This window comes from Pecten maximus, chromosome 7, assembly GCF_902652985.1.
Source record: "Pecten maximus chromosome 7, xPecMax1.1, whole genome shotgun sequence".
NCBI lineage: Eukaryota > Metazoa > Mollusca > Bivalvia > Pectinida > Pectinidae > Pecten > Pecten maximus.
Window position 1 is genome coordinate 2,100,600 of NC_047021.1, and position 13,816 is coordinate 2,114,415.

Here is a 13,816-nt window from a genome sequence, read left to right on the forward strand (position 1 = left end):
AACAAAGTACCCCACTCAGGAGGTATATCCTCCTTCTGTAATCATGAATCAAAGAGCGGTGAGAACTGATGAGTTAAACAATGAAATATACTTGTACCTGAGTCGTGTTCATGTTAATAATATTAAGAATTCCATTTCAAAATATGAAACGTATGTTTGCTTCTGGAGTGAATTATGTTGGAACTCTTTAATGTGAACCCGGTATGGAGGTAGAAAAGAAAGCGTCAAATATTTACTTCCGGTATAGTTTTCCTACATTCAACAACGTTCTGATTGCAACAAAAATGGAAAAGACCCTTGAAAAATCTATGGATGAAACGTAAGACATTTCTAACAAGACATTTTCTCTGTGTATAGGATTATAGGACGCTAAATCGTAATTATTATACATGTTGAGTCTTAAAAACCTCATGATCATGAGTGTCCTAGCCAAAGTTGTCACGAGCCCCATCCCCTTTTTGTGCACGTTTAAAATTTACACTTATATAATTAATCGTATATACATCTACTACTATAGTACCCAATTCTACCGGTAGGCGTATTTAACGGAATCAACTGGTGTCGTAATTGTTGTTGTGAGATTAATATGTAAACGGATGATCCGCAATAGCACAGGGGCCTGACTTGTTTGATAAAATCATAACATATAAGAGTAAATGACATTTATATGTACTCTTATATGTTATTATTTTATAAAACGAGTCAGGTACCTGTGGTGATTGCGATGTCTTGATATCACTTATTTTTACGAATTGATACAAAAACTAAAAAAATATATGCATCTGGAATCTGTGGCATACTCTTTGACGTCGAATTCTTATGAAGTCACGCTTGACATCAATAGTTTTACAGCACCATTCTGAAGTAGTACATATTGTATTTCAGGATTTTCTGTTACCTGGAAAGTTGTGCTTACAAAGATGTTATCTAATGATAATACAATTAAAACTAATGCTATAAACTAATGCATACTGCATAGATGCTGCAAAATAACCTCATTAATATTCTACTCTTGCTTGCCTTATTTCAATTTTGATCTGCACCAAAAACTAGGTGGCCCCGTGGGTTTCGATTGACTTAACTAACGAAATATCTCAAGCCAATCAAATTTGCCAAATACAGTTGAGTGTAAGCTAACCTTTACACCCTAATGCACTGAGTGCACTACGTTTAAACTAGTAGTGCAATACATTTAAGCTACAGGTAAACTAGTAGTGCACTACGTCCAGTCAGGTGTGACCACAGACCCCCCTTATACAGGTAATGGACAGTGCCACTGGACACCTGTGTTAGATACCTGTAGTTACCTATACAGACCTGTGTAAATTGACTGTCTTACATATATATCTGCCATCCTGACTTTACCAGGTATATTTAAATGTTGATAAAATTTTATCTAATACTATCTCAAAATAAAATTGGCTGCAGTTCGTATATGATATATTGCACAAGAGGAATTAATTTAAAAACTCTATCAATTATATTTATAGTGGGTTTTTTATCATTATTTTTTTTAAAGATTTCATTATAGTGTAATATTAAGGTTTATCTTCCTGATTTCAAAATTTTGATGCTTTTCATTTGTTTTTTTTAGATGTAATTAATATACATTTTATATTAATGATTAATTCTACCTTAGGCCTTGATAACTGTTTGTAGATTTTTTCTCAAGTGCATTGTATATGTACATATATTTTTATATTTATTATTTCATAAGGCAAAAATATGTTTAAATTCAATGCACTGTTATTTCACTTATATCTGTTAATTCAACTATGAAATCATTTCATAGTACATAATCAAGAATCAAGAATCAGAAGTTTCATATATTCTTATTTATGTTCTGTAAGAGACAAATAATATATCTACACAACAAGTTATGTACATGTACCTGTATATATAATTGGTACTCTCAGGACATGCCTGTTGTTGTCATGGCCACCTGGGCATCAGGGACCAAACCCTCACCACCACCTTATGGACCTCCATAACATACTGTACACCTTACTCCTTACCTATATTGTATCAGATGAGAGTCAGTCTTAAGGTGTGCCTGTTTTAACACCACCCCCTCCCCAGGGGTCCATTTATAGCATGCTGTGCCAGGCTCCTCTGTCTTACCTACCTGTAATAAGCATCTAACACTACCCATATATAATATCTACCTGTGGATGTTTTTCAAAAATTTATAGGTGTTTTTTTGGCGAATCATCAAAAAATAATTATTATTTTTTATACATTTTTCTTCACAGTAAAGATATTCAATAAATGTAGTTTATATGCTGATTTTTTTTAAATTACATGAAGAGGTAAAATCCCCATCAGTTATACATTTTAAGGTAAAGTACAATTAATCAATTTCTTTATGCAATAGGGAAACACTTTAAATGCTGATCAAAATGTGTCCTAAAATTTTTTTTTTAAACAATATTGCAAAAAACATGTTAGCATTAACTGTAAAAAAAAAACTTGGGCTTAAGGTCCACATGATCCACATGTGTTTATTATATATTTGTTAGCAGGTAACTTTATAGAAGAAAATTATGAAATTACAAAATACAAGTGTTGTATAATTCAAGTGTTGTATGACAAGTACAGCTACAGATACATGAACATGTATGTGTGTTTTATATAAGCTTAAAACTGTTGCCCTCCACCTCCCCAAGTTTGCCAGTACATTGTATATATATTTCATAACAAAAAGGACATTAATTGTTCCCTCAGGCCGTTATCTCATTCTGTGTTACCTGTAACTGATACCTATACCTGGAATCAGATCCAATATGTTAGATCTTCAAAGTATTAGATACCTGCACACGGGTACATGTACAGAAATTTCAACTATTTCAGTAAAGGAAGATGGAAGGTGTATTTCAAGTAATATATACCTTTTATAAACTTAAAATTTTGAAATGTAGAACTGTAATGATCACTTAATTACCAGTACATTCAAAGAATCTCTTTCTTTATATGTTAAATCAATGTTTAATTAATTTCTTAATGTGTTCAGGTTTCAGACTTTAAGCACTGGATGTATACCCATAGAATAAGCATAAAATCACATCAAAAATGAAATTATGAATATGCTGCTTAATTTAATCTGAAATTAAACTACAATTGAATGTATCAAATTGAAAATGTTAAAGTAACGATAATTGTTTTCAAATGTTTTATTATACATTGTATACTTTCATGTGATGAAAACAAAATTACTGGAATTAAACATGTGAAATATATATAACTGATTAATCTATACAAAATATAAAGTACCAAAAGATAAATGAAATTTGGCTTGAACAATTTAACTTAGTTTTAAAGGATTTATAAAGTAAATCTGTCTTAACTTAGTTACCGTGTATAATTAACAAGAATAGAAAAGTTGAAATATAACATCAAACTAAACTTTCAAAACCTTTTTAATAACTCTTTGAATATAACTGCTTGATAGCCTTAAATATACAGTACAGGTAAAAATCACAGGTAGCCGTGGGTAATGCCCATTACCTGTATGGGGGTTTAGCTGTTCATCACCTCTCAGGGTGTAGTGCACTACTAGTTTAAACGTAGTGCACTAATAGTGCACTAGTTGTAAAGGTTAGCTTACACTCAACTGTACATTTACCTTGTCACAGCATATTTATTGTTCCTAATTCGGCCCTCCTAATAATAAGTATTGAAATTAATTGATAGTTTTGAAAGCTTCAAACTTATGTAAAAATGTGTAAAGAAATTACGATTAATGCGGGAAGCACTTAGTTGTTTCCGTAGGACCTATAGTTTTAGCCGATGAAATAGCCAGAATGGGTTGTTTTCTGTTCCAGTTTTGGAAGTTTAATGGCAGCCTTCAATGATACATGTGTAATTTACCGCTGCACATGGAATCAAAGTTGATAGAGTAGTAGAATGTGTAAACTGATTGTACTGTTTTCTGACAACAATTCAGTCTAGGGTGCCCTCAAAAGAAGGCAATATTATTTTTAGCCCACCATCATCAGATGGTGGGCTATTCAAATCGCCCTGCGTCCGTGGTCCGTGGTCCGTCCGTCCGTCCGTAAACAATTCTTGTTATCGCTAATCCTCAGAAAGTACTGAAGGGATCTTTCTCAAATTTCATATGTAGGTTCCCCTTGGTGCCTAGTTATGCATATTGCATTTTGGGACCGATCGGAAAACAACATGGCCGACAGGCAGCCATCTTGGATTTTGACCATTGAAGTTTGTTATCGCTATTTCTAAGAAAGTACTGAAGGGATCTTTCTCAAATTTGATATGTGGGTTTCCCTTGGTGCCTAGTTATGCATATTGCATTTTGGGACCGATCGGAAAACAACATGGCCGACGGGCAGCCATCTTGGATTTTGACCATTGAAGTTTGTTATCGCTATTTCTAAGAAAGTACTGAAGGGATCTTTCTCAAATTTCATATGTAGGTTCCCCTTGGTGCCTAGTTATGCATATTGCATTTTGAGACCAATCGGAAAACAACATGGCCGACAGGCAGCCATCTTGGATTTTGACAATTGAAGATTATTATCGCTATTTCTCAAAAAGCACAGAAGGGATCTTTCTCAAATTTCATATGTAGGTTCCCCTTAGTGCCTAGTTATGCATATTGCATTTTGAGACCGATCTGAAAACAACATGGCCGACAGGCAGCCATCTTGGATTTTGACAATTGAAGTTTGTTATCGCTATTTCTGTGAAAGTACTAAAGGGATCTTTTTCATATTTGTTATGTAGGTTCCCCTTGGTGCTTAGTTATGCATATAGCATTTTGAGACCGATCTGAAAACAACATGGCCGACAGGCAGCCATCTTGGATTTTGACAATTGAAGTTTGTTATCGCTATTTCTGTGAAAGTACTAAAGGGATCTTTTTCATATTTGTTATGTAGGTTCCCCTTGGTGCTTAGTTATGCATATAGCATTTTGAGACCAATCGGAAAACAACATGGCCGACAGGCAGCCATCTTGGATTTTGACCATTAAAGTTTGTTATTGCCATTTCTGAGAAAGTACTAAAGGGATCTTTCTCAAATTTCATATGTAGGTTCCCCTTGGTGCCTGGTAATGCATATCGCATTTTGGGACTGATCGGAAAACAACATGGCCGACAGGCAGCCATCTTGGATTTTGACCGTAGAAGTTTGTTATCGCTATTTCTGAGAAAGTTCTGATTGGATCTTTCTCCAATTTCATATGTAGGTTCCCCTTGGTGCCTAGTTATGCATATTGCATTTTGAGACCAATCAGAAAACAACATGGCCGACAGGCAGCCATCTTGGATTTCGAAAATTGAAACTGGTTATCACTATTACTAAGAAACTAATGAAGGGATCTTCCTGAAATTTCATATGTAGGTTCCCCCAGGTGCCTAGTTATGCATATTGCATTTTGAGACCAATCGGAAAACAACATGGCCGACAAGCAGCCATCTTGGATTTTGACAATTGAAGTTTGTTATCACTATTTCTCAGAAAGCACTGAAGGAATCTTTCTCAAATTCCATATATATAGGTTCCCCTTGGTGCCTAAATCTTAAATTTTATATATAGGTTTCCCTTGTTTGAAAAGTACTAGAGGTTTCTTCTGAGTTTACACAGATTAGTAAGACTTAGAAGAAGAGAAAAGTAGAGAAAAGATCAATCTGACATGGAACCTATAAAGAACATTCAATGGTGGGCGCCAAGATCCCTCTGGGATCTCTTGTTAAAATCTCAAATTACTTTCAATTACAAATTTTGAATAATTCAACTGAATATTCTCCCAATGCCGGGCCTATCATTGTCAGCCATTTACATCAATCACAACAGTAAGTGGTCATGACATCACAATAGGTTCACCTTTAAACTTTCGCCAAATTTGACAAACACCGAAGAGAGGGCACTATCGCCTCATAATAATCATGTGTAGCCAATAGAAAGTCTGTATTCTGTCATGTGATGTACTAATCCTTATTGGTACTGGAACCAGCAAAGCAAATGAAAATTTCAGACAAATTCTGATTACTTCTGATTCACTTAAATGGTAATTCTTCCCACATTCAGTAGTCCAATTGAATGCTCTTTCAACGGCTGTTGTAGACTGACCAACAGTCACTGCATTTCTGGAATTTTGAGAATATATATCTGTTATCATTATGTAGTTTTGGCTTTTCAGCAAAAAGAATAAAGTGATGATATAATTTACTAAAAAGAAACTCATCAGTTTAATGTATGTTTACAGGTTCAGAGTCCCCGGGTGTTGCTGGAGTGTTATGTGCTGATGAACATGGTCTTTGTTTATCATGTAAGTTTGTATATTTATAATTTTAGATAATGCCACTCTGAAACAGGATTTTTTAAGGTTTCATTTGACCATATTTATGTTGTAATATACTAATTATGCTTGGTAATATACAGATATCTGGTAATGTGTCTGGATGTTAATGTCTGGTAATTTACTAATGTCTGGTAATATACTAATGTCTGGTAATATACAAATGTATGGTAATATACTAATGTCTGGTAATATACAAATGTATGGCAATATAGTAATGTCTGGTAAAACACTAATGTCTGGTAATTTACTAATGTCTGGTAATATAGTAATGTCTGGTAATATACTAATGTCTAGTAATATACTAATGTCTGGTAATATACAAATGTATGGCAATATAGTAATGTCTGGTAAAACACTAATGTCTGGTAATTTACTAATGTCTGGTAATATACAAATGTCTGGTAATATAGTAAAGTCTGGTAATATACAAATGTCTGATAATAAAGTGATGTCTGGTAATAAACAAATGTCTGGTAATATACTAATGTCTGGCAATATGGTAATGTCTGGTAAAATATAGTAATGTCTGGTAATATACAAATGTCAGGTAATTTGTCTGGATGCTTAAAATATCTGGTAATATACAAATGTCTGGTAATATACTAATGTCTGGTTATATACAAATGTCTGGTAATGTCTGGTAATATACAAAAACTTGGTAATGTGTCTGGATGTTAATGTCTGGTGATATACCAATGTCTGGTAATATACAAATGTCTGGTAATATACAAATGTATGGCAATATAGTAATGTCTGGTTATATAGTAATGTCTGGTAATGTCTGATAATATAGTAATGTCTGGTAATATAGTAATGTCTGGTAATAGATAATGCACACCATATATAATTATCAGATATTAATGATTGAGTTAATTTAAGATATGTTCTTTGGTTAACAGCCAAGGGGATAGCCAAGATGGAGGCAGCAGGACAACTGGCCAGTCTAGCCCGACAAGCCCAGCAGTTACACCCCTTAAACCCCGGCCCAGTCATCGCCATAGAGGCAGAAGGAGGGTAGGTTACAAACAGAGCTACATCAACAGATATTTCACTCCCTTTTTTAGCTCACCTGGACCGAAGGTCCGGTGAGCTTATGCCATGGCGCGGCGTCCGTCGTCCGTCCGTCCGTCAACATTTGCTTCAAATCGCTACTACTAGTCATAAAGTTCTTATTGGATTTTGACCAAATTTGGCCAGAAACATCCTTGGCAGAATGGGAACAGATTTTGCATAAATGGTGACTCTGACCCCTGAGGGGCCAAAGGGGCGGGGCCCAATAGGGGAAATAGAGGTAATTCCTTTAAATCGCTACTAGTCATAAAGTTATGAATGGATTTCAACCCAATATGGTCAGAAACATCCTTGGGAGAAGGGGAACAGATTTTGCATAAATGGTGATTCTGACTCCCGAGGGGCCAAAGGGGTGGGGCCAAATATGGGAAATAGAGGTAATTCCTCTAAATCTCTACTAGTCATAAAGTTATGAATGGATTTGAACCCAATTTGGTCAGAAACATCCTTGGGGGAAGGGGAAGAGATTTTGCATAAATGGTGGCTCTGACCCCCGAGGGGCCAAAGGGGCGGGGCCCAATAGGGGAAATAGAGGTAATTCCTTTAAATCACTACTCGTCATAAAGTTATGAATGGATTTGAACCCAATTTGGTCAGAAACATCCTTGGGGGAAGGGGAACAGATTTTGCATAAATGGTGATTCTGACCCCCGAGGGGCCAAAGGGGCGGGGCCAAATAGGGGAAATAGAGGTAATTCCTTTAAATCGCTACTAGTCATAAAGTTATGAATGGATTTCAACCCAATATGGTCAGAAACATCCTTGGGAGAAGGGGAACAGATTTTGCATAAATGGTGATTCTGACTCCCGAGGGGCCAAAGGGGTGGGGCCAAATATGGGAAATAGAGGTAATTCCTCTAAATCTCTACTAGTCATAAAGTTATGAATGGATTTGAACCCAATTTGGTCAGAAACATCCTTGGGGGAAGGGGAAGAGATTTTGCATAAATGGTGGCTCTGACCCCCGAGGGGCCAAAGGGGCGGGGCCCAATAGGGGAAATAGAGGTAATTCCTTTAAATCACTACTCGTCATAAAGTTATGAATGGATTTGAACCCAATTTGGTCAGAAACATCCTTGGGGGAAGGGGAACAGATTTTGCATAAATGGTGATTCTGACCCCCGAGGGGCCAAAGGGGCGGGGCCAAATATGGGAAATAGAGGTAATTCCTCTAAATCTCTACTAGTCATAAAGTTATGAATGGATTTGAACCCAATTTGGTCAGAAACATCCTTGGGGGAAGGGGAAGAGATTTTGCATAAATGGTGGCTCTGACCCCCGAGGGGCCAAAGGGGCGGGGTCCAATAGGGGAAATAGAGGTAATTCCTTTAAATCACTACTAGTCATAAAGTTATGAATGGATTTCAACCCAATTTGGTTAGAAACATCCATGGGGGAAGGGGAAGAGATTTTGCACAAATGGTGGCTATGACCCCCGAGGGGCCAAAGGGGCGGGGCCCAATAGGGGAAATAGAGGTAATTCCTTTAAATCACTACTAGTCATAAAGTTATGAATGGATTTGAACCCAATTTGGTCAGAAACATCCTTGGGGAAAGGGGAACAGATTTTGCATAAATGGTGATTCTGACCCCCGAGGGGCCAAAGGGGCGGGGCCAAATATGGGAAATAAAGGTAATTCCTCTAAATCTCTACTAGTCATAAAGTTATGAATGTATTTGAACCCAATTTGGTCAGAAACATCCTTGGGGGAAGGGGAAGAGATTGTGCATAAATGGTGACTCTGACCCTAAAGGGGCCAAAAGGGCGTGGTCCAGTGGGGGAAATAGAGGTAATTCCTTTGAATCGCTACTAGTCATAAAGTTATGAATGGATTTGAACCCAATTTGATCAGAAACATCCTTGGGGGAAGGGGAACAGATTTTGCATAAACGGTGACTCTGACCCTAAAGGGGCAAAAAGAGCGGGGCCCAGTGGGGGAAGTAGAGGTAATTCCTTTGAATCGCTACTAGTCATAAAGTTATGAATGGATTTGAACCCAATTTGGTACCAAACATCCTTGGGGGAAGGGGAACAGATTTAGCATAAATGGTGGCTCTGACCCTAAAGGGGCCAAAAGGGCGGGGCCCAGTGGGGGAAATAGAGGTAATTCCTTTGAATCGCTATTAGTCATCAAGTTATGAATGGATTTGAACCCAATTTGGTCAGAAACAGGGGAACAGATTTTGCATAAATGGTGACTCTGACCCCCGAATGGCCAAAGGGGTGGGGCCCAATAGGTGAAATAGAGGTAATTCCTTTAAATCGCTACTTGTCATAAAGTGATGAATGCATGTTCTATAAACAATTCTTGAGGTCTTTCAGACCTTTGAGAGTCTGAACTTCATTAATCTTTAAAGCAGTTCGGATTCCCACACTATAACCATATATAGCATTGTTAGAGTTTTACAAATAAAACAAATTGAATATGAACATTATTTCGACATTTGGTGTAATCCAACCAGGTGAGCGATACAGGCCCCATGGGCCTCTTGTTTCATATTTGTTCAATGATAATTTCAACAGACCCACAAATGTAATAAGACTTAGTCTGGCTTTTGATATTTACCAGTTAACCAATCACACAGCTTCATGAGATAATAGGTTGATTTTGTATGCTTTGATAATAAATTAATATGAACATAGAAATAACAATGCTTGCCTCCACTATATTCTGAACTTTGTTCCGGGGTTCAAACATTAAACAAGAGCATGGTAACACAGAGCTGAACACTTTGGATTAATTACGATAGAAATACTAGTACTAGGAATGTGTTTATTACCTGCAATAGAATCTGTATAATCAACTTTTCTGTTTGATTTCACATATTTTATTTAAATACATGACCAGCATTGATCTGTTTCACCTATTTTGCAGAACTGTTTTGATAAAGAATGAATCGGATGTAACCATGGCGGTTTACAAGTCGCCGATGTCCTGACCATTCAAGACATACAAATTGGAATGCATCGGACATGTCTGTGAGAGGGGAAAAATGCATAAACATTTGATTGAATTCATCCATAGCCTGGACTAAGATGTCTAACACCTACAGTTGTCTGTTGTGGGTAGAGTGCAATTTATGAAATCTTCACCAGTAAAGAATAGATGTAAATATAAACAAAATTTGATTGTAAATAAAAACAAATATCAATCTAAGATGTAGATAATATTATGTGACATGTCATTTCTATGTGTATTTGTAAAATGAATTTTTAAATGAATAAATCATATTATAGTGGTTTTTCCTTGTTGATGTTTATACATGGCATATTTGGTTAACAGTTAAGACAACTGCCCCACAAGTGGAATAGTTTACCAAAACATGTCATAGACAAGTGGAATAGTTTACACAACATGTCATAGACACGTGGAATAGTTTACACAACATGTCATAGACAAGTGGAATAGTTTACACAACATGTCATATACAAGTGGAATAGTTCACACAACATGTTGTATACAAGTGGAATAGTTTACCAAAACATGTCATAGACAAGTGGAATAGTTTACACAACATGTCATAGACAAGTGGAATAGTTTACACAACATGTCATAGACAAGTGGAATAGTTTACACAACATGTTGTATACAAGTGGAATAGTTTACACAACATGTCATAGACAAGTGGAATAGTTTACAAAACATGTTGTATACAAGTGGAATAGTTCACCATCACATGTCATAGACAAGTGGAATAGTTTACACAACATGTCATAGACTAGTGGAAGAATTTACCACAACATGTCATAGACAAGTGGAATAGTTTACACAACATGTCATAGACAAGTGGAATAGTTTACACAACATGTCATAGACAAGTGGGATAGTTTACCACAACATGTCATAGACAAGTGGAATAGTTTACACAACATGTCATATACATGTGGAATAGTTTACACAACATGTAGACAAGTGGAATAGTTTACACAACATGTAGACAAGTGGAATAATTTACACAACATGTCATAGACAAGTGGAATAGTTTACACAACATGTAGACAAGTGGAATAGTTTACACAACATGTCATAGACAAGTGGAATAGTTTACACAACATGTCATAGACAAGTGGAATAGTTTACACAACATGTCATATACAAGTGGAATATTTCACCACAACATGTCATAGACAAGTGGAATAGTTTACCACAATATGTCATAGACAAGTGGAATAGTTTACACAACATGTCATAGACAAGTGGAATAGTTTACACAACATGTCATAGACAAGTGGAATAGTTTACACAACATGTCATAGACAAGTGGAATATTTCACCACAACATGTCATAGACAAGTGGAATAGTTTACACAACATGTCATAGACAAGTGGAATAGTTTACACAACATGTCATAGACAAGTGGAATAGTTTACACAACATGTCATAGACAAGTGGAATAGTTTACCACAACATGTCATAGACAAGTGGAATAGTTTACACAACATGTCATAGACAAGTGGAATAGTTTACACAACATGTCATAGACAAGTGGAATAGTTTACACAACATGTCATAGACAAGTGGAATAGTTTACACAACATGTCATAGACAAGTGGAATAGTTTACACAACATGTCATAGACAAGTGGAATAGTTTACCACGATATGTCATAGACAAGTGGAATAGTTTACACAACATGTCGTAGACAAGTGGAATAGTTTACACAACATGTCGTAGACAAGTGGAATAGTTTACCACAATATGTCATAGACAAGTGGAATAGTTTACCACAATATGTCATATACAAGTGGAATAGTTTACACAACATGTCATAGACAAGTGGAATAGTTACCACAACATGTCATAGACAAGTGGAATAGTTTACCACAACATGTCATAGACAAGTGGAATAGTGGAATAGTTTACCACAACATGTCATAGACAAGTGGAATAGTTTACACATCATGTCATAGACAAGTGGAATAGTTTACACAACATGTCGTAGACAAGTGGAATAGTTTACCACGACATGTCATAGACAAGTGGAATAGTTTACCACGACATGTCATAGACAAGTGGAATAGTTTACCACAACATGTCATAGACAAGTGGAATAGTTTACACAACATGTCATAGACAAGTGGAATAGTTTACACAACATGTTATAGACAAGTGGAATAGTTTACACAATATGTCATAGACAAGTGGAATAGTTTACACAATATGTCAGACAAGTGGAATAGTTACCACAACATGTCATAGACAAGTGGAATAGTTTACCACAACATGTCATAGACAAGTGGAATAGTTTACACAACATGTCATAGACAAGTGGAATAGTTTACACAACATGTCATAGACAAGTGGAATAGTTTACACAACATGTCATAGACAAGTGGAATAGTTTACACATCATGTCATAGACAAGTGGAATAGTTTACACATCATGTCATAGACAAGTGGAATAGTTTACACATCATGTCATAGACAAGTGGAATAGTTTACACAACATGTCATAGACAAGTGGAATAGTTTACACAACATGTCATAGACAAGTGGAATAGTTTACACAACATGTCATAGACAAGTGGAATAGTTTACACAACATGTAGACAAGTGAAATAGTTTACACAACATGTCATAGACAAGTGGAATAGTTTACACAACATGTCATAGACAAGTGGAATAGTTTACACAACATGTCATAGACAAGTGGAATAGTTTACACAACATGTAGACAAGTGAAATAGTTTACCACAACATGTCATAGACAAGTGGAATAGTTTACACAACATGTCATAGACAAGTGGAATAGTTTACACAACATGTCATAGACAAGTGGAATAGTTTACACAACATGTCATAGACAAGTGGAATAGTTTACACAACATGTCATAGACAAGTGGAATAGTTTACACAACATGTCATAGACAAGTGGAATAGTTTACCACGACATGTCATAGATAAGTGGAATAGTTTACACAACATGTAGACAAGTGAAATAGTTTACCACAACATGTCATAGACAAGTGGAATAGTTTACACAACATGTCATAGACAAGTGGAATAGTTTACACAACATGTCATAGACAAGTGGATTAGTTTACACAACATGTCATAGACAAGTGGAATAGTTAACATAACGTGTCATAGACAAGTGAAATAGTTTACCACAACATGTCATAGACAAGTGAAATAGTTTACCACAAGATGTCATAGATGTTGACTAATGTACAATAACTTGAAATATTGCTGGACATTTGGAACATCACTGGACAATCATTGGAAACAGGAAAAATTAACATTCACTGCTAGTTGATTGAATTGATAACTGGAAGGTACACCACATATAAACAGATCATTATTGTATATAATTGATTTAGTATATAAGCTCGAAACAGCGCGCATCTATTATTTTTGCATTAAATTCCTATCAAATGGGTCCATTTCTCAAGCTAGGAAAGATAGTCTGTTGTAAAACTAT

General features: G+C 35.9%; 1 protein-coding gene across 1 annotated transcript; it reads left to right on the top strand.

The window, feature by feature from the left end:
- The first annotated feature begins 215 nt into the window (after window positions 1-215).
- Window positions 216-10,628, top strand: LOC117331308 (ragulator complex protein LAMTOR5 homolog). The gene is made up of 4 exons (XM_033889977.1): window positions 216-319; window positions 6,226-6,288; window positions 7,221-7,335; window positions 10,269-10,628. Exons 1-4 carry the CDS (start codon window positions 313-315, stop codon window positions 10,330-10,332), a joined length of 249 nt encoding a protein of 82 aa, XP_033745868.1. The 5' UTR covers window positions 216-312; the 3' UTR covers window positions 10,333-10,628.
- The last annotated feature ends 3,188 nt before the right edge of the window (window positions 10,629-13,816 follow it).